At 44.2% G+C, this 27062-nt stretch overlaps 1 protein-coding gene across 3 annotated transcripts in view; it reads right to left on the bottom strand.

The window, feature by feature from the left end:
• Nucleotides 1-27062, bottom strand: part of MTMR12 (myotubularin related protein 12) — a 68342-nt gene that overhangs the window by 25252 nt on the left and 16028 nt on the right. For all 3 annotated transcript variants that reach the window (XM_044916978.1, XM_044916979.1, XM_044916980.1), the window contains exons 2-7: nucleotides 15978-16038; nucleotides 13295-13437; nucleotides 11906-11978; nucleotides 11092-11222; nucleotides 8742-8835; nucleotides 4806-4935 (exon numbers count right to left, since the gene is read on the bottom strand). In XM_044916978.1, the coding sequence (XP_044772913.1) occupies nucleotides 4806-4935; nucleotides 8742-8835; nucleotides 11092-11222; nucleotides 11906-11978; nucleotides 13295-13437; nucleotides 15978-16038 (632 nt within the window). The remainder of the gene's footprint in view (nucleotides 1-4805; nucleotides 4936-8741; nucleotides 8836-11091; nucleotides 11223-11905; nucleotides 11979-13294; nucleotides 13438-15977; nucleotides 16039-27062) is intronic.

Below are 27062 nucleotides of genomic sequence, written 5' to 3'. Positions count from 1 at the left end.
GTGAGGAAACCCTCAGAGGGACAACAGCGGGGCAGCAATGTCTTCCTGGAGCAGCGTCAGTTCACAGGCCTGTGTGACACACACCCACAGGGTAATGGACCTTCTGAAACCTTGACAGGGAGGCAGGATGAGAGAAAAAAGGCTTTTCAGGAGAAGGAAGACAGGTACTGGAATAGCCAGCTCTGACCTGGGGAGAAGATGAAGTAGATGCTCAGTTTCCTATTATCCAAACTGACTGGAGTGCCTGCTAACCACTGGAGGAAGGGCTTTCACTCCTTTACTCATTCTTTCCTATTTATTGATGCCTCTTAAAACCAGGCACTAAGGGCGCCTGGGTGGCTCAGTCGGTTAAGCGGCTGCCTTCGGCTCAGGTCATGATCCTGGGGTCCTGTGATCGAGCCCGGTGTCCGGCTCCCTGCTCAGTGGAGAGCCTGCTTCTCCCTCTCCCTCTGCCTGCCACTCTGCCTACTTGTGCTCTCTGTCAAATAAATAAATAAAATCTTTAAAACAAACAAACAAAAAAAACCAGGCACTATACTTGGTACTGACGATATAATGATTAAAAAAAAAAAGTGTCCTTGATTCTCCCGAGCTGACAGGTTGCAGAAACAAACATTTTCAAACGGTGACACAGATAAAAATAAACTCACAGTCGTAGGAAGTGCTGTGAGGAGAGGCATGAGCACAAAGAAAGCTCTCACTGAGACCTGACCTAGTCTTGGGCAGGCTCCCTACGAAAGTAACACCTGAGCTAAGATCTGACAAGATGGAAGCAACTACCCTTGTGCTGCTAAAAAGCAAAAGGAGCATCCCAGACAGGAGACCACACGGGCAAGGCCTATGGTAGGGGGTCAGTATGGTCAGAGGGGGGTAGAGGGGGAGTCAGGCAGGAGTCAAACCATGAAAGGCCTTGGAGATACAGAGAATGGATGCTGGGGGACCAGAGTGGGTGGTGGAGACCATGTAGACAGCACGACAGTGGTCCAGGTGAGAAACAAAGCACAGCTTGCCCTGTATCTTCTCCACGGGGCAGAAAAGGGTGGGAGATTTTATGTACGGCTGGGGCCGTCCAAGGGGTATGTGTTTGCGCTGAGTGCTCCCAGAACTAAAATCTTGCCAAAGCTCCATTTTCCCTGCTAACCGCTAATTAAAAGCTTCCTTCCGGGGCGCCTGGGTGGCTCACTCGTTAAGCGTTTGCCTTCGGCTCAGGTCATGATCCTGGAGTCCCAGGATCGAGTCCCGCATCGGGCTCCCTGCTCAGCAAGAGGCCTGCTTCTCCCTCTCCCACTCCCCCTGCTTGTGTTCCCTCTCTCGCTGTGTCTCTGTCAAATAAATAAAATCTTTAAAAAAATAAAAAATAAATAAAAGCTTCCTTCCCGCGGGGCACCTGGGTAAAGCTCAGTCGGTTGGGCATTTGATTCTTGGTTTCAGCTCGGGTCATGATCCAATGGGTCCTGGGATCAAGCCCCACTTCAGGCTCCACACTCAGTGGAGTGTCTGCTCGAAGATTCTCTCCCCCTCACACACTCACTCACACTTGTGCTCTCTCTGAAATAAATAAACCTTTAAAACCTTCCTCCCCACCTGACTTTTCTACCAGGTGTATTTTTGATGCTGACAACTAATCAAATACCAATGAATTTAATCAGTATGTGGCAGGATTTTTTTTTTTTTTAAAGATTTTATTTGACAGAGAGAGAGATAGCGAGAGCAGGAACACAAGTGAGGGGAGTGGGAGAGGGAGAAGCAGTCTTCCCGTGGAGCAGGGAGCCCGATGCGGAGCTCGATCCCAGGACCCTGGGATCATGACCTGAGCCGAAGGCAGACGCTTAACGACTGAGCCACCCAGGCGCCCCTGTGGCAGGATTTTTTAAAAACAATTCTCAGGGGCGCCTGGGTGGCTCAGATGTTAAGCATCTGCCTTCGGCTCAGGTCATGATCCCAGGGTCCTGGGATCGAGCCCTGCATCGGGCTCCCTACTCGGCGGGAAGCCTGCTTTTCCCTCTCCCTCCTCCCCCTGCTTGTGTTCCCTCTCTCGCTGTGTCTCTGTCAAATAAATAAATAAAATCTTAAAAAAAATAAAAACAATCGGAATGGGGATGCCTTCTATCAGTGTCAACATCATATTACAAACTATCACCTCCTAGGTGCAGGGGTTTCTTTTTTTTTTTGAAGATTTTATTTATTTATTTAATTGACAGAGACAGGTAGAGAGGGAACACAAGCAGGGGGAGTTGGAGAGGGAGAAGCAGGCTTCCCGCCAAGCAGGGAGCCCGATGCGGGGCTCGATCCCAGGACCCTGGAACCATGACCTGAGCCGAAGGCAGCTGCTTAACCAACTGAGCCACCCAGGTGCCCCGGTGCAGGGGTTTCTAACCTCTTTCTGAGCAAGAGCTAACTTTCCCTTTTCAAGCTCTGTGACTGGAAAGAGGGGGAGGAAGAGAAGGGCAAGAATGGGGCCATGCCATTTGCTCTGCAGGCCCCTCCCCACTGTCATTCCAGGTTGTACTGTGTCAGGAGAGCTAAGTTTATAAATGTTTGAGATTGGGGACGCCTGGGTGGCTCAGTTGGTTAAGCACCTGCCTTCAGCTCAGGTCATGATCCTAGGGTCCTGGGATCGAGCCCCACATTGGGATCAAGCCCCGCATCGGGCTTCTTGCTCAACAGGGAGTCTGCTTCTCCCTCTCCCTCTGCCTGCCGCTCCCCCTGCTTGTGCTCTGTTAAATAAATAAATAAAATCTCTTTTAAAAAGAAATACAAATTTTATGAAATTGCTAGCAGGATAGTGGAGAGTATGTTCCAAAATGAGAAGATTCAAGCTTCTAAAAAAGAATTATGCAGGGGTGCCTGGGTAGCACAGTTAAGCGTCCAACTCTTGGTTTTGGCTCAGGTCATGATCTCAGGGTTGTGAGATCAAGCCTTGCGTTGGGCTCAGCACTCTGTGGGGAGTCTGCTGAGATTCTCCCTTTCTCTCTGCTTCTCCTGCTTGTGCACGTACACGCTCTCTCTCAAATAAATCTTTAAAAAAGTATTATGCAGAGTCACCCTTTAAAAATGTAGGTCAGGGGCGCCTGAGTGGCTCAGATGGTTAAGCATCTGCCTTCGGCTCAGGTCATGACCGCAGGGTCCTAGGATCAAGATCAAGCCCCACATCAGGCTCCCTGCTCGGCAGGGAGCCTGCTTCTCCCTCTCCCTCTACTGTTCCCCCTGCTTGTGCTCTCTCACTCTCTCTGTCAAATAAATACATATTTTTTTCAATAAAATAAAAATTAAAAAATGTAGGTCAGATCACATCATGCCTCTGCTCAAACTTTTCCTCACTGCACGATAAATGCTGAAAGCCTCCTCCCCTTCACCATCCAACCACCTCCCTCTGCCCTGACCTCACCCCCTACTACTCTGTCCGTTGATGGCTCCTCACCAGCCCCTGGGCTCCTTGCTGTTCCCTCACAGAAGCCAGACAACACTCCACCTCAGGTCTTTGCCTCTACTGTCCCCTGTGCCTGACCAACCCCCCCCCCCCCCCAACACCTCCAGCACTCCCTAGCCCCTGTGATCTATTTTTCTCCATAGTACTTACTACCTTTTAATACTCTCTAATCACTCATTTATTCTATCACTGTTTTCCTCCCACTAGCGTGAAAGTTCCAGGAGGGCAGGAATTTTTAGGCTCTTTGTTTACTGCTGTATCTCTAGTCGCCAGGACACTACCTGGTGCACAGTGGCCATTCAAAGATTTTTTTTAAAGATTTACCCATTTATTTGAGAGAGAGAGTGAGAGAAAGAGTGTGCACACAGGGGGAAGGAGAGAGGGGGAGAGAGAGAAGCAGGCTCCCCACTGAGCAGAGACTAACACGGGGCTCAATCGCACAACACCAAGATCATGACCTGAGCCAAAACCAAGAGTCACACGCCTAACCAACTGTGCCACCCAGGTGCCCTGCCAAAGATTTTTATTGAATAAATGAAGTGCTAAGTAAAAGGAAAGCAAATATACAATATAAATTCAAAAATGCCTCTAATAGTTTTATACTTAGACTCTACATACAATGGGGAAAAAAAAGACACAAATTCACTTTTGAATGTTTTAAGGGACATCTTAAGGGTTTCTTAAGCACTGTATCAACATGGAAAATGTGGACCCCTCCTACGCTGCTGATGGGAGTGTAAATGGTACAGCCACTGTGGAAAACAGTCTGGCAGTTCCTCAGACAGTTAAACACAGAGTTATCATATGACCCAGCAATTCTATCCTAGGAATACACACACACACACACACACACACACACGGAACTGGAAACCTAAAACCTTATAAACACATGTTCATAGCAGCATTATTCATAATAGCCTATCAACTGATGAATGGATAAATAAAATGTGGTCTATCCATACCATGGAATACTATTCAGCAATAAAAAATAATGGAATGCTGCTACATGCTACAACATGGATGAGCCTTGACAACATTATGCTAAGTGAAGAAGCCAAGCATAAAGACCACTTATTATCGGATTCCATTTATATGAAATCTTGAGAATAAGCAAACTATGGAGACAGAAAGTAGATAAGGGGTTGCCTAAGGCTGGGGGTGCTGAGGGCACATGGGGAGCAACTACTAAGCGGGGTATGAGGTTTCTTCTGGGGCTGATGAAAACATTCTAAGATTGACTGTGGTGATGGTTGCACAACCCTGTGAATAGATTTCAAAATACTGTGTACTTCAAATGTGTGAATTGTATGGCATGTGAATTCAATCTCAATAAAGCTGTTAAAAAAAAAAAAACAACAGAGCACTGAATGCTTACCTTTCACCGACTTTATAGCCTTCATTGACACTCACTGCTTTGTACTTGACATTGCCTTTGGTCCGCTCCAATTCCCAACACCAGTCCTTAAGTGTGTCAAACATTACAGTATGGTTCTTGGGATCGGTGGCTAGCAAAACAAATTTAAAAAGAAAAGTCTTGTCGTGAAGTACAGTATTTTAATGATGTGAAAGTGGATCCGTAAGCCCCAATTTTGTTCACTAAGCCCATTTTTATCCAAGCACAGCAAGTTCACTGCTTAATCCTAACCTTGTTCCTTTTTTTTTGTCATTAACTCAAAATTATGACGAAGGGTCTTTTTATACTGGAGGAAAGGAGGTGTTCTTGTTCCACTCCTTGCAAAAGTAAATTATAGCTCCATTTTCAGTCATCTGACCATAAGATAATTTATATAACATGAAAGATCCTGTGAAACACTAGAAGACAGGCTTGGCACAAATGCTAAAATAATAAAATATTTTTAGCCCTACCAATATGTGCATAAGATGGCAAACTCATTTGAATAGCATGTCAGATCCCTGAATGTAAATCCTCCTTCAATTTGCAGATGCATTGCCAACAAGAGGATTTTCCAGTGTGACATAGTTACTAACGGCCATCACCAGATCAGACAGCTGTGGTGAGGGTTAGGGCTTGCTAGTCAGGGACTGCACCATGGTCACGGAGACTTCTGCCCCTCACCCTGCATTAGGGGGAAATGTCCAGGAGCACTACGCTTGCAGCCCAGCAGATGTGTCCTTGGTCCTCTCCTAAGCCACAGACCACTGGGTGTCATGCACCAAAACAGTCTCAGCTATTTACACACATTAGTTCAAGCCCTTGTGCATTTCAAAAAAAAAAAAAAAAAAAAAAAACCCAAGCATTTTGGGGAAAACAGTGTTTGATAAAACTCCCCCATGCCATTTTATTAAAATAAAACCAGATTGTAGTACAAACGATAATAATAATAATGACAAAAACAGCGGTTAAGCTTATATAGCACTTAGTATGTGCCAGGTACTGTTCTGAGCATACTACATTTTATTAACTCAGTCTTCACAATCCTACAGGGTAGGTAATATTAATTCCTCCATTTTACAGATGTGGTAGAGAAAGGTCAAGAAACTTGCCTAAGGTCACAGAGCTAGGCAATGGCAGAATTGGAATCCAAACCCAAGCAGCTGTAAAGGATTTCCATAAAGTAATAAACACCAAAAAAATTTCCCCATAGACACAAATAATAGTAAGACTCCTATTCAAGAGTAGATAATTCTTTTAGCAACACAGGTAAGTCCTTCCCTAAAATGCCACGTCACAGTATTCAGGACCTTTCAGCCAAAGCATATTTTGTGAATTATTAAGCCAGAAACTAACTGAAGATGTTCAGGCTACAAAGCACCCACCTCTACAAACCCCTACTAAACGCAAAAGATAACTGTTCAATTAGCATCCATCAGTTATAACATTTACTTCTCAAAAAATGGGGGTTGGAAGGAGAATTAAAAAAAAAAAGATGGAAAATAGAATAAAAGATGCCACATATCCTGGGCCTTGTGGCACAAAAAAACAAAACAAAACAAAAACACCACTCGGTGAAGAAACTGCCAGAGTCAATCAAGGTAAGTGTTGGAACACAGATCAACATAGTCTTGGGGAGCCAAGAAACTATCCTATACTGAGTCTGGACCAAGAGTCAGGATATAAGGAAGAGGCAGAATTCCTAAAAATAGAGTATGATTTTTCAAATGTAAACCCAGTAGATGTTTACATAAATTATAGTAATTCATAAATCAGTCATATTTTGTGTAGCTCATATTGCACCAAGCTATTGTAAGCCAGTTACTCAGCACTTGCACGTGTAGCTACAGTGAAAAGATCCGTCATTCAAAGATGAACTTACTGAATTAAGGAACTAATTTTATGTTCAGTCTAACACTAGAGCTAAGCATTATCCTTAATGTAATTCTCTGAAATAATCCACCCTGAATAATATGCAGTTACACTTTCAATTAACCCTCACTTAATTGACTGTACCCTAAATGCCATGGATTTAACAATTTATAATCTTCACAACACTTCAACCGAGGCTTTAACACTGATGTTTTTATAATGAGAAAACACATGCCCCCAAAATTTAGTGTCATCCCCAGGATCACACAGCTACTGAGCAGCTGGGCAAGGACGTGAACTCAAGTGGGACAGACTCCAAAACTCACAGCTTTTCTACTAAGTCACCATAGTCCCCAAAATGCAACCTGCTCTCTCAGATATCTACATCTCTGCACATGCTGATCCCGCTGCCTAAAATACTCCTCTGTGCCCACCAGACACCCCCACATCCTCCACTATCGGCTCCAGCACAGCCTGTGCCCTGTGACAGCCTCCCCGCACTGCCTGCAGTGTGACCAGCCCCTCCACCAGAGGACACAGCTCTCAGCTGTCTCTGCTTAGACTTGATGCTCATAAAGGACAGGGATTTAGTCCTACTCACTTCCATCCCCAAGTCCTGACGCACAGCAAGCATTCAAAAATGTTGAACAAATGAGCAGTTCAACCGTACACTCCAGAAGGCCCCATGTATGCTGTTAAGCTAACATGCCACGTCCCTAACGAAAAGCACACAGCACACAGGGTCACTCAACATCAGCCTGATGTTAAGATTGACCGGCAGAATCAAAAGGATGAGATCTTGCCATTTGCAACGACGTGGATGGAACTGGAGGGTGTTATGCTGAGCGAAATAAGTCAAACAGAGGAAGACATGTATCATATGACCTCACTGATACGAGGAATTCTTAATCTCAGGAAACAAACTGAGGGTTGCTGGAGTGGGGGGTGGGGGGGGAGGGATGGGGTGACTGGGTGATAGACACTGGGGAGGGTATGTGCTCTGGTAAGCGCTGTGAATTGTGCAAGACTGTTGAATCTCAGATCTGTACCTCTGAAACAAATAATGCAATATATGTTAAGGAAAAAAAAAAAGAAGATAGCAGGAGGGGGAGAATGAAGGGGGGGAAATCGGAGGGGGAGACGAACCATGAGAGACAATGGACTCTGATTAAAAAACTGAGGGTTCTAGAGGGGAGGGGGGTGGGAGGATGGGTTAGCCTCGTGATGGGTATTAAAGAGGGCACGTTCTGCATGGAGCACTCGGTGTTATGCACAAACAATCATGGAACACTACATCAAAAACTACTGATGTAATGTATGGTGATTAATATAACAATAAAAAGAAAAAAAAAAAAAGATTGACCGGCAGAGTGAGGAAACAGACCAAGGAGAGAGATGGAGAGAAGACAGACAGACATCTGTGGAAACATTGTACAATGCTAGGCATTATTAATAGCTAATTCAAATGACCAATGTTTCTGAGTTAAAAGACTGCTCCCTTTTTCAGTGAACTGAATGGAAAACATTTAGAATTTAAGTTATGTAAGCATATTTGCTTTCTGATGTGCTCTCTTATGTACAACTGTTCCATTTCCCCAGAGCATGTTCTGGTTGTTTAAAGGCTTTCTAGAATGCAAGACATTCTCTAAAGTATTATGAAATGAAATCAAATATATTAAGGTGGGAAAAAAAAAAACCCAGGAACAAACAGGATTATTTTAAACTTGTCTGAATTTTGTTTCTCTACTCTCACATTCCCCGTTACAATGCTGATTTTATCTTTCGTAAAAAACAACCAAACCAATAATCCCTCACAAAAAAGCAAATAAACCTAAAAGATAAGTTAAAGCAATAAAGATCACAGGAAAAAAAAAAAAAAACTTTTTTTTTTTTTTTTAAGGAACTTGAATGACTTACCCAAGCAAGAGGCAATCAATTGCTAGGAAAGAGGAAAAAGAAACTCATGGATGGGTTTTTGCTTGCTAGTTTCATGTAGGAATTTAAAGGGTCTGCCTACCTGCAAATTAGAACCCAGAAGACACTCACCTGTATTGTTTTGTGCAGCAGCTGCATAGGAAAACAGAAATAATCTTTTAAGCAGTTTAGGAGCCTGGGTATGATGAATTATGCCACTGACAATCTAGAAAAGAACCAAACAATGGGTATAGTCATACTTTTGGCAGATAAACACTGAGCTATCTAGGTTTTCAGTCATGCTAATAGGCTCCTATGGGCATTACACAAACTCTGAGGTCTCTATGATGTTACCTTCTGAATAACGCCAAGTAAACAGAATGTTAACAATTTTGTTAGGTTTCTAAGAGCTTTGAATTTCTAGGGAAAACTTTAAAGATTTTATTTATTTATTTATTTGTTTGTTTATTTGAGAGAGAGAGAGAACAGGGAAAGGAGCGGAGAGGGAGGGAAAGAATCCCAAACAGACACTGAGCCAAGCACAGAGCCCGAGGCAGGGCTCAATCCCACGACCCTGAGACCATGACCTGAAACCAAGAGTTGGATGCCCAACTGACTGAGCACCCTGGTACACCTGAATTTCTAGGGAAATTTAAAAAAATTTTTTTAATTTATCCATTCATTTGAGAGAGTGAGAGCACATGCGTGGCGGGGGGGTGAGGGGAGTAGGGGAAGGGAGAGAGAGTCTTTTTTTTTTTTTTTTTTTAAAGATTTTATTTATTTATTTGAGAGAGAGAATGAGAGAGAGAGAGCGAGCGAGAGAGCGAGCGAGAGAGCGCGCATGAGAGGGGGGAGGGTCAGAGGGAGAAGCAGACTCCCCGCCCAGCAGGGGAGCCCGATGCGGGACTCGATCCCGGGACTCCAGGATCATGACCTGAGCCGAAGGCAGTCGCCTAACCAACTGAGCCACCCAGGCGCCCGGGAGAGAGAGTCTTAAGCAGACTCAGTGTGGAGCCCAATGTGGGGCTCGATTTCATAACCCTGAGATCATGACCTGAGCCAAAGTCAAAAGTCAGGTGCCCTGGCACCTGATTTCTAGGGAAATTTTTAAAACATAGTCTCATTTATCAAAAACAAGGTGTTACAAAAACTTAAGTGCCATATTCAGATACTCTAAAAATCTGACACATCAGAGACATAGGGCTAATATCAGACAATAACCAAGACACTTAGCTATTCTGATCCACTTATGGACTTTAAGACCTTCTTCTAGAAGGTTAGAAAAGAAATCAATCCACTGTGCTTTTTGTTTTAAGTTTCCAAACAAAAGTATGTTTGGACAGATAGCTAAAACCATCGTTCAAAATGAAGTTTCTGGCTTCTCAGGGACTTTCCCTATATACACCACTTTTTTCCTGCTCAGAATAGATACCGGAGTCATGTTTATTATTCTTTCTTTTTTTAAAATTTTTTAATTGTTATGTTAATCCCCATACATTACATCGTTAGTTTTTGATGTAGTGTTCCATGATTCACTGTTTGCGTATAACACCCAGTGCTCCATGCAGAATGTGCCCTCCTCAATACCCATCACCAGGCTAACCCATCCTCCCACACCCCTCTCCTCTAGAACCCTCAGTTTGTTTTTCAGAGTCCATCGTCTCTCATGGTTCGCCTACCCCTCCAATTTCCCCCCCTTCATTCTTCCCCTCCTGCTACCTTCTTTTTTTTTTTTCTTCACATATATTGCATTCTTTGTTTCAGAGGTCATGTTTATTATTCTAACTGAACTACCACAATCCCTGAAAGAAAACCAAGGAGTTACCCGTAACTGTGTATAACTCAACCGTAGCCAGAACAACAGGTGAGCTGGCCCCTCTCCACCTTTCCCCTGACGGATTTACCAGGACAGTGGCAAGTTTGAGACCTTCAATACCTTAGTAACAGAATCGTAGAAGTTACAGCGACAACTGTAACCAGTTCTTCTAGTTACATACTCCGATTTGCTGCAGCAACCAGATTAAGTTTCCTTAGTGTCCAAAATCACAGGCCTCATTTGGTAACTCGGCTTTGCCTGTCTGCCCCATGTACCTCTTCTTCCTCCCACATACTTCTACAGCTTCCCAGATATGAACTCCTTCGTTCCAGGACTTGGGGGTCTCTGCTACTACTTTTTGGAAAGACTGTCAGAGGTGGGAGAAGCAGCTTGCCTCCTGACCCTGGTTTATCACCTCCCACTCTTTAGAGGCTCCAGGAATAAAACCATCACGAACTCTAGGATTAAAGGTAGCATGTGCCAACATAATACGCAGGCATGCTTCACCAAATTCTCTCTCAATTCTAATCAAAGCATGTGATTATAAGCCAATTTCAACTTTACGGAGTGAAATGCACCCACTCCACCTTCGTGCAATATAAGCAAAAAGAGTTAGTGGTGATACCTGATGGGAAAGAAAACCTACAAATACATGCAACTAGTTACCCTTTTGACTTCCTCTTCTTTTGTGTACCTCAGACCAAAGTGGAACACTCGCAGGTCTTTGCAGTGGATGATGAGTTTCTCAGGGTATTTCTTCAGTTGTCCAAAGAGAGGTTTCTTTTTCTCATCAAACACTACACATCGATGATGAAATCAAGAAGGGAAATCATGTTATAAGGCAAAAAGTTAATGATGAGGAAACAGGTAGACTATTCACACCTCTCAAAAGTGAGAGGAAAGGTGCTGTTTTCGAAGTAACTGTCATCAGGGGCCCCGGCTCTCTGACAATGGGCAGCGTTCTTCATTCCTCTGGACAAGCTCAAAATGGATTGACTCCAGAAGCTAAGATTACAAAAGATGGAAGGGGGTCACTAGGGATATGCTGTCAAGACAGCTGAGTCCTGGCTTTATGGTCAGGGGCACCTCCTGACACTTCCCTCCCTGCCCCGGAATTTGGACCGCGCGGCACCTACCCGTGTTGGGATCATCATAAATGGCTACTGAATGATTTCTGAAAAAGCCCTTACTGCCAAAATATAGAACTGAAGCACAGAGAGGCTTGACCCTTAGCAGAAAAGACTCAGAGTACAGTGCAACAAACCTTTATCAGATTAGTCTTTAGAGTAAAGCCTACACACCTCACACAGACAGTCACAAGTATGATCTAGCATATAATGGCACTGTAGAGTATTAGAACAGGTTCCAAATTCAAGTGCAAGCTCCTCCAGCTAAGTGGCCCCGAATAAGCCATAGAAATATTATCATTATCAACCATACTTCCAAAGGCTGGCAACACCCCAGGGGAAAAGATACTTACCTCCATAAATCTGATCAACACAGTGGAGTGTGATGTCATTTTCTCCTATAACCTCATTCTTAAATTGGGTTTCCTAAAAGATTCAAAAGGAAACAACTGTGACTCCTTTCTGTGCCCTATTAAACATTTATAGGCAGAGTAAATCACCATTTTCCAATTGTACATTAGGAAAAACAGAGGGGGGGGTGGAAGAAATGGGTGAAGGTGGCCAAAAGGGGCAAACCTCCAGTTATGATAAACAAATCATGGGATGTAACATAGAGCCTGGTGATTATAGTTAATACAACTGTATTATATATTTGAAAGTTGCTAAGAAAGATCTTCTCATCATAGGGAAAACAAATTTGTAACTATATGAGGTAAGAGATGTTAACTAAACTTATTCTAATAATCATTATGCAATAGACATGTATCAAATCATTACGTTATACTCCGTAAATAGGATGTTATATTTTAATTATATCTCAATAAAACGGTGGGGAAAATTGAGTGTACACTCTAAAAAACAAACAGGGAAATGGAGCAGGCCACATCCTCTAGGAAAGGGATGATGAAGTGTGCGAGGAAAGCTGGTAAGCACTTTTTTTCCAAACCCAAGCATGACATGCCATTCCTGGGCTGCTCCCAGGCAAACTGGCCATGCCACAATCACTTGGAGAGGTTAGGATTTCTCTACACAATTGCAAACTGGTGAGTGACAGCTACATGAAGGCAGGTTTAGGAAGAAAACACTGTGAGTGCTGTCTGTATTCGGACGGCACGAGGAGCCAAGCCACTCGAGCAGACAGCAGTGCAGAAGACCACACTCCAAGGCAGCAGGGGCGGGCCGGGACTGCTGAGTTTGCATCAACATACAGCGCGCCCCCCGATGGCGTGGGCTGTCCTCTCCCTCACTCCACTTGCCCATTCTCCCTAAGTAGGGACGAGTCTTACGAGGACACTGCGACTGGGGCACAGTAAACCCAAATTCAAGTGCTGCACTCAGCATCAGTTTCATTACCGAGCTCAGTTCCTGAATTTGAGGGACAGCTCAGTATACAGAAAACATGGGGAACTAGTATATTTGGGGAAATGTGATTCCAGTGAGTGATACGTACGATGCTAAAATACAGGAGAAATTAAGAACAAGTTGACAGTGTCAACCTATGAAGTCAGATGCAAGCCAGCGTAACCTGAGGCACTGGTGGGAAATTTTAGAACGGTCCCACCACTGAAAAGAGATCCCAGAGGACAGAGAGCAATCTAGTGGTGAAGACTTCTGTCCTTTGTGTTTAATGTGTTGGCAGGTAGGGGGAGGGGGGTAGAGTCACTGAGGAGCTGGGAAAAAAGACAACAGGGCCACAATTGCACTGCTCCCCTCAAACTCTGCCAAATGCAGCTCATACATACATCATTATCCAGTGCCGATTCGTCATCGCCCAAGAAAGCAATCTTAAAGTCTGTGCAGACAAGTTTCCCATAGATCCCACGCTGACAGGAATCTTCCTGGACATACTTCAGCACTGTGCTGGCTTCACAAAGCAGCTGTTCACCTGATCGAAACCAAAGCAAGTCCTCCTGAGAGTCTTCAGGGAACATACAATATGCGACAGTAAAAGCTTCCCCAGCTCTCATCATGGGAAAGACAAACGCACGACACACTGCAGCCCTTCAGAACCTACACTTTCAGCACAGCAGGGGCTGCAAACCTGAGGCATGAAGATGAAGCAGAGTGGGGACCGCTGGTAAGTGAAACCAAAATGGCTCAGATACACCTTCACACGGGGCACTTCCCCATCTTCTCGCTGTGAATGAGGAAAGTGTCCAATACGTGGAAATGATCTCAGCTACACTTGCAAGCGCAGACCTCAGTGTTCCTATTACTTGGGCCCTAGCAGGCGTTCCCCAGAAGTGATGCCCTACATAGAATTAGCAAGGCTCTAGAACACAGAGCTCAGGCCCGCTTTGTGGGGAGAGTGGGCCATCATCTCTCACTCTGGACCTGCTGAGAGAAAGCAGGGTGCCTCCCCAGCCACAGGGCTGGCAGGCAGCTTTCTCAGACACAGAGGTGCAGCATGACCACATGCATTCTGGCTCCACGGACAAGGATGGGAGGAAAAGGGAGGTCAGAGGTTTGTGGGAAAAAAATGGTTTCCTCTCTTTCTTAGTTGAGGGTGTTTCCTCTCAGTGTGTCACCTTTCCTGCTCCATCTGCAGGCGCCCAGCCTGCTCGAGCAGCTGTATTTCCTGGAGATAGAAAGGACTTTACAGTCAAGAAGATTAGGATTTGGGGATAGGTAAGCATTCACTGCTCCCTAGAAACAGAGAAGTTTATGAGGGCTACACGTCTGGATGAGAGCAGAAAAAGGAGAAGGATATGGAAGATATAAAAAACCAAGTGCAAATATTTTGTAACAAAAAAGAAAAGGAATATTCTCTTTCAACAGACAACCATCTCCCCTTAGAATCTCCCTCTGGATATTTTCTTCAGTGTCTCTGAATGTACTTTTTGGCTCAAAATTCACTTGGTCTAACTTTCAACATGAAAATAGAGTTTCAGACACTGAAACTATCAAGGGATGCATATTATGGTATATTTTTCCATCTCCCAAGGGGTTAATTACTAAGGAAATACAGGAAGATGGCTCAGTCACTAGGTCAGCCTCTAGAGGGACCACCAAGCTCGAAGAAAACAATGAATCGGGGCCTTGTTAGGGTTTAAAATAGTTCCGAAAAAATGCCTCAACTAGTTCAAGGTGGAAGATACGTGAACAAGGCTTCCTGAGCTTTCAACTCTTAGCGTGAAACACTTCTAACGGTGTTTCCCCAAGACCAGGCAAGCCGGGTTCAGGTGGTGGCCGTGCGCTGGCAACTAGACACCAGCACGCAGCAGCTAATATGACATCCCGTGCGGCTCTGCGAGCCCGGCATGCTGCGCATTGCTATCAGCTTGCGTGTGCAGAGAGGGTCTCAAACCACAGGAGGCGGGAGCTGGAAAAAATCAAGGTCTAGTCTGGGAAATGGAGGCGGCACATCAAGAAGAGACCTCAGGTAATCCAGAGGATGAGAGAATGTGTGTAACACTAAACTAAAAATCAAAGTTCCAGGATCTATGACCCAAGGAAAGGAAGGACAATGTGGTATGTGGATTAAGGTTTCGGCCATTATTAGTAAAAAAACAAAACAAACAAAAAAACACCTCTGAAACTTAGAAATATTTTTAAGTTTTAGGATCCCAGTATTTACCAAATAAGGTGGATCAGTCAGAAACTTGTGCACATTCATATCCTCTCAATAAACATTAGTACCAGAATGAGGCCTCCATTGCTTTGGGGAAATATACCCAAAAACTCTTACGAAAAAAAGCTATTGGGATTAGAAAAAAGAAAATGGAAGAAGAACCGAATGCACAGCCCCCAGGACAGCCCCACCTGTAGAAGGGGATACAACCACCACGTAGTTTGTCTCTGAATTCAGGAATGATTAAAGCTTAACTTCAGATATAGAGTCTCTCTTCCATCTCAAAACTATCCAACCAATTCAGACTCTCAGTGATGACCTCAGAGCAAAGCCGTGGCAGCCCCAGGGTTAGTAAACCCCAACCTGTCTGGTCCTTTTGCTCAGATGCATACGCGAGACCACAGGTGAGGCCAGCCACCAATGCTTGCCTGGGGAGGCCGAGATGGCTGTGCTAGTCCAGGGCAGCTAGACCTCGGCAGCAGGAAGAGCGTGTGGAACGTAAGGCTCTGTGGGGTACCAGGATTTTCCTGAGTGGAGACCAGAATACTGGATGTATCCACGTATAGCGACACGAAAAAGGCCTCATTTGCTTGTGAAGGAGGTGAATTTCCCAGGCTTATTTTCATCAGCTTGGGTGGAGGGGAAAACAAGAAAAATTCTTGGCAGATGCTGTAATATTCAGACCTAGGTATGTAGTGACTGAACTAAAGACCTTGATATTTTTGTCAAACTCATCCCCATTATATGCTCTCTGGGTGAAAACAAAGGAGTTTATATATAGCAGTACTAGGAATGACATAATTTATCACTGGCTTTGAGTTGCACATGAGGTCCGAAGCTAACACGACCGTTACCTGGCAACAAGTGAAGAGTTACTTCCTTCTCTGTTACTTCCTTCTCATTTGTGTGAATTTCCTAAAAGAAAAGAACAAATGGTAATATTTTTCTTTGTTTAAAGGCTCAAAATGAATAACATAAAGTCATGCTTTCAGAATACACACTAAAACATCATATACCGTCAGGAGTTTTTTGTTTATTTGACAAGCTACTTTTTAAAAATGTATTTTTAACTAAAGGAAGACAGAAAATTCCAGCAAATTAGTTCAATGTACTAAACTATCTAGGATTGACAACTATTAGTTGCCCCCAGTAGAGGGGCAGGAATGGGCACCCCCTACCTAAAAGAACAAATGTCACACAGAAAGTAAGGCAGCTCCAACAGAGTCAGAAAGGGAATGGGAGACATTCCACAGCATGACTCCCCTCTTCCTCCAGTGAGAACCAAGGATCAAAAACAAAAGATGATTATGTGTTCTTGAAAGAAAATGGACATATGTCAAGGGCTTGAAGAACAGGAAAATAGGAATTTGTCAAGTCAATACTGATCCATCTACTCTGTAGCATACCAAGACGCAATAAAGACAGATGGGAGGGCGCCTGGGTGGCTCAGTTGGTTAAGCGACTGCCTTCGGCTCAGGTCATGATCCTGGAGTCCCGGGATCGAGTCCCGCATCGGGCTCCCTGCTCAGCGGGGAGTCTGCTTCTCCCTCTGACCCTCCCCCCTCTCATGTGCTCTCTCTCTCCTCTCATCCTCTCTCAAATAAATAAATAAAATCCTTAAAAAAAAAAAAAAAAAAAGACAGATGGGAAAACATTCCAAATTACCTAAAACCCCAAGGCAGTGCAATGGGACACAATCACTTCTAATAAGGAATCAAGGTCAGGTTCTTTATCACTGTTTCTCAATGAAAAGATCTTCAAATGCCTTCATGTTGGGTTCCCTGTTTTTTTGGGTATTCAAAGATAATTAGCAATCCTTAATGAATTAGTGGAACCTGGGAAAGGTCATAAATGGGTGTTAACATAACAAAGAGAGGCCTGTTGGGCCTCCTAAGGCAATCTATCATACCATCTATTAAGCAGTCTTGCCAAAATAACTATCCTCAATTGGCCTGGGTTTCTATATCAATCTACCAATTTATAAGAAACACTGGGACAGAGAAACATGTTAAATGACACCATGGGGATGCAGCCAGTCAAATCTTCACTGTGGAAAATTCTACACGACACAACCAGCTTTGTTAACAAATAAAATCAGAATTTGTTTTGTTTTGTTCTTTGGCATGAGGCTCTAGGTGGTAGGAGTTTCCTGAAGTTGTGAATTCAGACTAAAATACTGAATACTGAAATCTTGAAGCTGAAGAAGAAAATCATAGCTGTTTCAGAAAACCCATTTTTTAAAAAAGATTTTTATTTCAGATAAAGAGAGTGAGCACAAGGAGGGGGAGGGGCAGAGGGACAAGAAGACTCCCCACTGAGTACGGAGGAACCCAATGCAAGGGGCTCAATCCCAGGACCCTGAGATCATGACAGAAGTCAAAGTCAGGCACTTAACTGACTGAGCCACGCAGGCGCCCCTCAGAGAACCCATTTTGACCATGGTGTATTTTAGAGATGGTTACAGTTTACATCCCAAAAGATGCCAAAAATCCAGTCCTTCCGAAGAGGCAGTGCTTCTTCGACTTGGAGAGTGTCACATCATCTGGGGATCTTGTCACCTCTGCAGGTACTCACGCCTCACCACAAGAGTAAGGAATCAGAGTGCTGGGGATCCAGCTGGGCCCTTGGGTTTGCAAAAAGCTCCCCAGATGATTCTTTTTTTTTTAAAGACTTTTTTTTTTTTTTTTTTTATTCATGAGAGACAGAGCGAGAGAGAAAGGCAGAGGGAGAAGCAGGCTCCCAAGGAGCAGGGAGCCTGATGCGGGACTCGAGCCCAGGACCCCGAGATCATGACCTGAGCCGAAGGCAGACGCCCAACCATCTGAGCCACCCAGGCGCCCTCCCCAGATGATTCTGATGCATTGCTCTAGGTTGTGCATCTTGCATACAGAAATGCTATGAGTGTTTTGGTAATTTAGAAATCCTCATTGAGCTTCCACTGTCTGCCATTGGCACGGAACTAAATTAAAGCACAATTATTTTTGACAAGTCTGCCATCTTTCTCCAAGGAGACAGCAAAACTATTCATTAAATTCAATCAGCGGTTAGAAAACTAGTGATCATCTTGACTAGTGCTTGGAATTCAGTTCAAACACTGCAGCCAGCTTGGAGAGGACTAGCCCTACTATTATGTCTGCAGAAGTAGCATCTTCTAATGACAATTTATACTACTTAAAACTATCTACATCAATTCTTGAAGTGGTTAGTGGAATTCTTTCTTTACATTCTATAAACAAAACAATCAGGAGACACCTTTTAGGATTCTGTCCTACCCAAAACTCCCTTTCCCCAGGTAACTGTTCTCTGCTCCCCCAAGTTCCTGGAGTGAACCACCGCTTCACCATCAAATGCCTGGGAAATGGACAGTGGTCCTTGAAGAGCTAATCGTTTTATGTCCCAAATTAATTTGGCTGAAGGTCTAAAAGAAGTTAACCAAGTTGGCTACTTAAACTACAACTTTGTAAATTTGGTCATCACAAGTATGGTAAAGCAGAAAAAGCTGTTCTGCAGAGAACAAGAACCATGAAAAGGTTATGTGGAGACAAAAGCCCCCTCTTCCAGACAAACAACCATGGCCAGGACTCTCATGGTTTCCCAGGCTTTACTGAGGCCCAGCCACATCTTTGGCCCACAGTTCCGTGAATCACACCTGCATCCTTAAAATAAATCCTCTTGTTCACCTACATTAGTTACAATGGTTTCTGACTGTCACCAAGGGAATTACTGACTTAGGTCAATTGCATTAACAATATAGAAACCATAAATGACTAGAATCACATATTGCAACATGTCAATGTACAATATATCCAGGGCTATAGGATTAGGACCCATGTCATAGCTGCCACCTCACACATAAGACTGGCAGCGAAGAGTCAAATGCCAGAACTAGCATCTACTGCCTCAGTGTGTGGGTTTTAGACGGAGTGAGGATGTATGAAGCCTCCAAACCACAAAGCCTCGTATGAGTTTGCCATCATTCAGCTGATTAGCCTTGTCACTTCTAAACTAAGTCATATACGTATTTGTATACACATATACATTTATACACACACACACACACACACAAATTGTAAGCAGAGGATGCTAGGCTTCTAAAGGTAACTGAGGTTTATTCATAGGAAGAAAGAAGAGATTTATAAGACACAAAGGTAATTTAAATGAATCCTACCAAGTGTTAGGTAAACAGGAGTCTGTAGTCCAGGGGGAGAAGAGACAACACAACACTCTTGGACAACCATAATACAACATGACGGATGCAATGAATAAAGGTATTGATGTGGGGCTCCAGGAGCACAAGAGGGGGCCTCACTCCCCAAAAGAGGGAGCAGTGGGGAGAGGAGAGACTGTTCAAACAAGTGCTTCTCGTGCTTTTCCAACTGCCCTCAATGCTTCTAGGCAAGTAGCTCCTAAGGAATGTGCAGGAGTTCAAGGGACGGTCAAGCAGAGAGAGGAGGTGCAAAGACACAGAAGCAAGTAATTCTGTTAAGAGGTGAGAAAGATGGCAGGGTGAGTGGTGGAATTCAGGCCATTTTAAGGAGTTTGGGCTTTAGTCCGTGGGTAGTGGGGAGCCCATGTAGGATTTTAAACAGGGCAGTGAATTAAGCACATAGCATTTACTATCTCTGAAACAGGTCTTTCAGGAAAAAGCACAGGACTAAATCAGGAACCCTTTGTAGGGTTCTACCTACAAAGATATCAGAGGGATCTTGGGCAAGTGTCCTGGCCTCAGTGTCCCCATCTAAAAGAATGGAATTAAGAGCCATACTACCTGCCTTGCGAGATAACGTGCAAGAGACCTGTGCAAGGTCAAAATCATGACAGTGATGTGAGCCTGAGCATGTGTGTCCGGAAAGGAGGCAGGGTCCTTGATGGCTTTCCCTCACTAGAAACGAAAAGAAAGCCTCCCCCTCCAGACCCACTGTCTCCATTCCAGAACACTATCACAACAAGCAACTGAATTCTCAGAGGGATGAATATCAATCTACTGGAATATTTCCTGAAAGAAAAAGGGAAAAGGCTGGAGACCTTTTCCCACTCACCGTCTTTGTCAAATGCCCCAAAAGCTTAGTACACGTTTTTCATTTTAAACATACTGACTCCTCTTCTTCCCTAGAATAATGTTAAATACATTTGGATGGTGGCAACAAGTTGCTGACCAATAACAGATCTGAGAGAGAAAGGGAAAACACACAAAGCAGCTAGCTAAGTCACTGAGAAGCCACGTATTTTATGAAGCGTGTGGGAATTTCAACATTGGAGAGGGATGACAGAAACACCACCGAGATTCCTCGCGGGGCTCAACTTCCTCCTAAAACTGCTGCTACCCCTCAGACTGCCCTCAGCGCTCAGACTGCTAAAGTAGAGATCAGAATAACACAGTAAGATTTCACTGCTGCTGAAAAGCCAGCATCCAAGACAAATCATCAAATGCATGTGAGCTCCTGCCTCAAATGCCACTAAAGAATTATAACAAGACTTTATTCATCCACAACGCAGGTAGTACAGCAACCTCATCTACTTTGAACGCTGTCGAATATCACGAAGACTTGGGGCGCCTGGGTGGCTCAGGTCATGATCCCAGGGTCCTGGGATCGAGCCCCGCATGGGGCTCCCTGCTCCGCGGGAAGCCTGCTTCTCCCTCTCCAGCTCCCCCTGCTTGTGTTCCCTCTCTCACTGTGTCTCTGTCAAATAATAAAATCTTAAAAAAAAAAAAAAAAAATCACAAAGACAAAAGGATTCCTGAGCAGTCAACACAGATGTGTCCAAGTTTGTGCACGGCGATCAAAGCCCTCCACAATCTGTCAGGCTCAGCTTTCACTTCAACGGCACGCTTTCACTATAATCATATAATAGCCAACTGACATTTACCAAGCTGCTATTATGTGCCAAGTAAGTGGTCTTCGTTAGTATCTCATTAATCCGCACGACTACTCTAGCACTGGTATTACCTCCATTTTAAAGATGAAGAAACAGGTTTAAAGTGGTTCGGGAACTTTCCTTTTATAGGAAATAAGTCACTAACCCAGGGTACAGCCCAAGCCCTGACGAGCTCCAGAACTCACATTCTTCGCTGCTAAGTATTAGTTCTAACAAACATGGTCTCTGGTTTCCTACTACAGGCAGTGGATATCACAACCATTTTCCCTTTTGTAGTAGGAAACCAGTCTCCTATTACTAAACTGATTAGGACAAATTAGGAAAATTCCCTTAGGAGAACTGTACTTCACTATACAAGGATTTGCCACATCCAGGACAAAAGCATGTGAAAGATAAAGTCAGCTAACACTCCTGAGAATCTGCTGAGAGGCTGAAAAGCAGCCTGGTTTTCATTCCACTAGTTCTCAAAAAGTAAATTCTCTAGTTTCTTACCAAGTTCACATTTAAGGTGCTCATCTTCTCAAAAGTGTGACAGACCTAAGGCACCTCGGAAAGGCAGAAAATGGGCCCTGCCAGAAAGCTGTTGACCTTGAAAGAATGGGGGGTGTGGAGGGTGATCCTACAATGAAGCTCTCATAGGCCAGAATGCTTACAAATACCAAAATGCTTCACATCAACCCTTCACTGTTTATGAGGGCTTTGAGTCAAAAACTGAAGTTGTTATTCTCAGTTTAATCTCACCCAGCCAGAAGGGCAAATTCCAAGAGCCAACATCCCTAAAGGTTCCAAAACACAATTTCTTTCAACCACATTTGGCACCAAAGTGCTAAAAAGACACACCACAGACATTTTATTTTTTTAAAAAGATTTTATTTGACAGAGAGAGACACAGCGAGAGAGGGAACACAAGCAGGGGGAGTAGGCGAGGGAGAAGCAGGCTTCCCGTGGAGCAGGGAGCCCGATGTGGGACTTGATCCCAGGACCCTGAGATCATGACCTGAGCCAAAGGCAGACGCTTAACAACTGAGCCACCCAGGTACCCCAACCACAGACATTTTATTTCCTGAAAGTCGCTCTACTGCTCTCAAATGGACATTTAATATACTTGTTTTCTCCACTAAAATAGAAAATCTGAGGGTGCAAATGTATTTGGCAACCACATTCTCGGTGGAAATCTATGCGCATATCAGGATGAAATCTACCTTTTTTACAGCAGAAAGCTCTATTTTTAATACAGCATAATACTAATAAATTTTGTTTTCCCCCTTGTTTCTCCAAACTTCTCTCAGTGCATGCACTAATATCAGAAAAAATACAGATTTGGGGCAACAGTTCAAATCCAGCTCTGCTCTACAGACATGACCTTGGGCATGTCATTTCACCTGACTGAGCTTTTACTTGCTCCTATGTAAATGGAAACAATACTACCTAATATGAGGCTTGAAGAAAAATGTATGCAAATGCCTGGCACACATGTTCAGTAAATGGGAGTTATCACTGTTGGTCGGAACAGTATCTGTGCTTCTTGATTTCTTTAACTCTCTCGTCCTTTCCTCTGAGTAAACAAAGAATTCAGATATACTACGTAAGAGTTACAATTATTCAAGATTGTCACACAAGTAAGAAAAATTTCTACTTCTCTCTCAGTCCCATTTCCCACATTAAACGAAATTGAATCTACTCTCAATTCTTTTCTGTGTATCAGAACTCCTGCAGTTAGCGACACCCAAGTTGGCCCTAATTCCGTAAGACAGAGTATACAGGAATATCTGAAGCAAAGGAAAAAGAAACGGCCTTTTTCTATTAGTAGGATTTGTATTCTAGAAGCCCACAATGACTTAGATATGGTCATTTTGTGTCTTACCTTCTGCAACACAAAGTACTTTGAACCCATTATAAGACCAAGAGAGTAAACTAATGGCTTCCTTAAGAGAACACCACATCGGAGGAAGGGACTGCTCGGGCATGCTGTACAAAAAGTAAACCTTTCTCGACAGCTGATCCTATTGAAAATAAATCACTGAAAGTTGGTAACAAATTGAGAATAAAAACCTATGTAAGCACTTAAGCAGTAGAATTTAAGGAGCCACACTACAGGCAAACATCACTAATATCTAACCCTTCTCTGGTTAATACTTCAAAATAATTATAAATTATACACTATCCAATTCTTACAAAAAACTCAGAAAAAAGTAAGTACCATAATCACTACCATCAAATACTCATTCCCAAAACAAAACAGACAACAGTCCGAAGAAGAGAAATAGCCTAAAGGACTCTAATAAATCAGTGTAGACAAAGAGAATCATTAACAAACCGGAAAACGAAAAAACCCCGAGGGCGCTTGGCTGGCTCAGTCAGAAGAGCATGACTTTTGATCTCAGGGTCATGGGTTCTAACCCCAAACTGGGTGTAAAGATACTAAAAAAGAAAAAAATAAACTTAAAAACCCTTCCCTCAAAAAACTTAATTTTTTCTTTTAATTTGGGAAGCTAGCTATTTGCGTGGTGGGGAGGAATCAGGAAAGACAGAATGGAGTCTCATTAGCTATGTCCTACTGTTCCTTCACTTCTGTATTTTACAACAGCTTTTTTTTTTTTTTTTTAAGATTTTAGTTGAGGGGGAGGGGGGGCTTAAGCCAGGGGGGGGGGGGGGGGGGGTAGGGTAGAGGGAAAGGGAGAAGCAGACTCCCCGCTGAGCAGGAAGCCTGGACATGGGGCTTGATCCAGGACCCCGGGATCATGACCTGAGCCAAAGGCAGATGCTTTTTTTTTTTTCTTTTTAAGATTTTATTTATTTATTTGAGAGAGAGAGAAAGAGAGCACAAGCAGGGGGAGTTGGCAGAGGGAGAAGGAGAAACAGGCTCCCCACTGAGCAGGGAGCCTGACATGGGGCTCGGTCCCAGGACCCTGGGATCATGACCTGAGCTGAAGGCAGATGCTTAACCGACTGAGCCACCCAGGCGCCCCCACAATAGCTTTTTGAACCCCACAAAGAACTGACAAACTTGGAGATAACATCTCAATGTGTCGGAGAAAGAGAAAAGAGTTACAACATCCGTTGCTTGTTGATTCTGGGAGAATGAACACAGTCAAATGGAGGAGAGGGGAAGCAGTTACCAACAAGGGTACAGAAGCACCCACGTCTGGATGTGCTGAGTCTGAACATGGATCTTAAAGTGGGTTACAGGACAGGATGAAATTCCCACATGTACATCCTACTCCTGATCATGCTGCATTCTGAGTGTGTATAAGCTGTTGTCTTCATGGGAAAATTTATTGGATGAGTGATTAAAGGCTATCCAACTTGATCTTTACAATTGGATAAGTAAATACAATCTCTTCCCTATCAACACTACAGATTACTAAATCACGACTCAGGGGTCACTTGTGGACTGCAGAAATCACAAATGTCCACTCTGTAAATGTCAAAGAGGGTACTTACAAGGACCAGCCCTTATTGAGATTGAGAGGTGAATAATGATATATTTTTTTGGTGGGGGAGGGACAGAGGGAGCAGGAGAGAGAGAGAATCTTAGGCAAGCTCCATGCGCAGGGCTCAATCTCAACCCTGAGATCATGACCTGAGACGAAATCAAAAGCTTAGCTGACTGAGCCACCCAGGCACCCAGTGATAAGTATTTCTTGAGTTGTGTCAGGCATTGTTTAAAGGGTTTGATACTTATTAACTCATTTAATCCTTATAGCACGCCTCTGAAGTGGGGTTTTTATACCCACTGCTATCTCCGTTTTGCAGATGAAGACACCCAGCTAGTACTTGTGGAGGTGGAAGTCAAAGCTGGTAGCTGGCTTGGTCTGCCTTAGAGGATGCCATACTGCCTCTTACATGGAACGGAGGAAAAACAGGACAAAATGGCCAGTCAATGTATCTGCTAGACTCACCTGAAACCAAGTCAAACCAAGAATCATAGAAAGTTCCCAGGGAAAACCTAAAAGGGTGTTGTAGACGACAAAAGGAGGCTGAAGGGAAAAAACAAAAACCAAGAAATACCTGCTCTACAGGGGTAATGGCTGGCTGCACGGGGAAGAACTCTGGGGCTTCTTCAACACCAGCTGAGTTACCTTTTGTGACTTACTCCACTGGGTCCACTGAGGCAGAAGTCTCGGATTTGTCACCCCAACAAACCCTCGAGGGTTCAATGGGAATCTTCTGATTCACGACACTCCAGGCACGGCTCCAACCACAGTGAACACTGCTAGGTACTGCCCGGACAATTCTGTGCTTCCCTTCAAGAGCATGTAGTCTAGAGGCCAAGCTAACAGTCTCCCTTGTCTCCCTTTACACCTCCTTCTCCGTCAGCCTCAATATCCAATCTACCACCAAACCGCATCAGTATCACTGTTCAATGTTTCTACAATCCATGTTCCTCTCTTATCTCCACCAGCATCACCTCATTCAAGCTACCCTTCTCCACCCTAAAGCAGCAGTGATCCTTTCAGCACACAGTTTGTTTGCATTATTGGCGGGATGAAGACGGTGCCTTGATGTGGCCTATGAGGCCCTGTGCAGCCTGGCCCTTACCTACTTGTCCACTCTGGTTTCCTAACATTCTCTTCCTCAGTCTGCATGTTGGCCACACTGGCCTCCTTTCAGCCTCCCATACCTGCCAGGCTCCTTCCCATCCTGAGGTGTTTCCACAGGATGCTCCTTCTACAGAATGCTCCTCTCCTTCTTTGCCCTGTGAATTCTAAGTATCCTTCAGGTCTCAGGACAAGGGCCATTCTGTTCCCGGGTTCTCACAGCCCCATGTATCTCTCTCCCTCCTAGCCCTTGTCATAGCTGCAATTTCACATTTGTTTATGTAATTATTTAAGTCTATCTCCCCACCAATCTCCACTCTTTGAGGGCACATCTTTACCTGTTTTTTTGCTCACCATATATCCCCAGAATCCAATACAGACCTTGCACGTGGTACATGTTCAAAAGATTTCCTTGACTAATTCAATTAGTAACGACTAAGTAGTGAGAGGTTTTAAAACCACTTGAGCAGGGACCAGAGAAACATATGGCTTAAAGATACAATATCGATCTAGGCTTGGGCTGTTACTACGTATGGCATCACCAAATGCTCTAATCATATGGTAAAGTACTGGGGAAAGAGTGTATTCCATTCAAGACTATCATGCATGTGGTATTAATCCAGAGAGACCAGAACCCATGAAGCCTGTCCAGTAAGAACTGCAGGAGCGCAACAGCCGCGGACGGGGCTGGCGTCATCCTAGGACCCTAGAGCCAATTCAGCTCGCGTCTAGTGATAGCTGCCCCCTGGTTTCGGAGAGGGGCCTGAACTTCCTCTTCACCCTGTACTCCTTCAGGCCCCGTCTCCTTCAACCCTGACACTCCCTGCCCAGCTGCCTGACCAGCCAGTAGTGCCAATCTTACTTCCAGAGCAGTGAAACATGGGATAAAAGTCCTTACTGACCCCAATTAAGGATCTTGGGTCAATGTGTAGGGAAAAAAAAGGTAGAAAAGTATGGTTCTTTAATAATCACACGAAACTGGTTCTCCTAGTTACAAACTGACCAACTTTTCCTGAACTCCGCAAGATTCCTGAGAACCAACTCATTTGAAAATGATGCGAATTTTCAACAAATGTGGCAGTTAAAAACGGACAAATGCTTTGTGCGGCACCTCTTGCTACTCGGTCCGAGTGTGGACGTTTTGTGCCACGACGGCACAGAAGAGCGCACAGACGGCTGCCAGCACTCTCCGCGGTCCACATTTCCAAAACTAGGGTATCCCAGTGGCCTGGATTCGGTTAGAACAGTGTCCGAACGGAAAGGGAGAACAGCTCGGCCACACCGCTAGGACGGGAGCTGGGGTTTTTGTTGTTGTTGTTAATTCCTTATTTCGACTACCCCAATGTCTTTTTATTTGTTTTAATTTTAAAAGAGGATAAGGGCATGAATAACAAGTCTTCCAGTTTCCGCATGTTCCACCCCGCAGATCAAAAGGAGATGCATCTGTTCCTGTTCCCACTGCGAATATCAACCATCCCCAGGACCAGCAGCTGCCCCTCCCCCCACATCATCTAACCCCCA

The sequence above is a fragment of the Neomonachus schauinslandi genome, chromosome 7 (assembly GCF_002201575.2).
Source record: "Neomonachus schauinslandi chromosome 7, ASM220157v2, whole genome shotgun sequence".
NCBI classification, from domain to species: Eukaryota; Metazoa; Chordata; class Mammalia; order Carnivora; family Phocidae; genus Neomonachus; species Neomonachus schauinslandi.
This window is presented reverse-complemented; position numbering and strand designations above follow the sequence as displayed.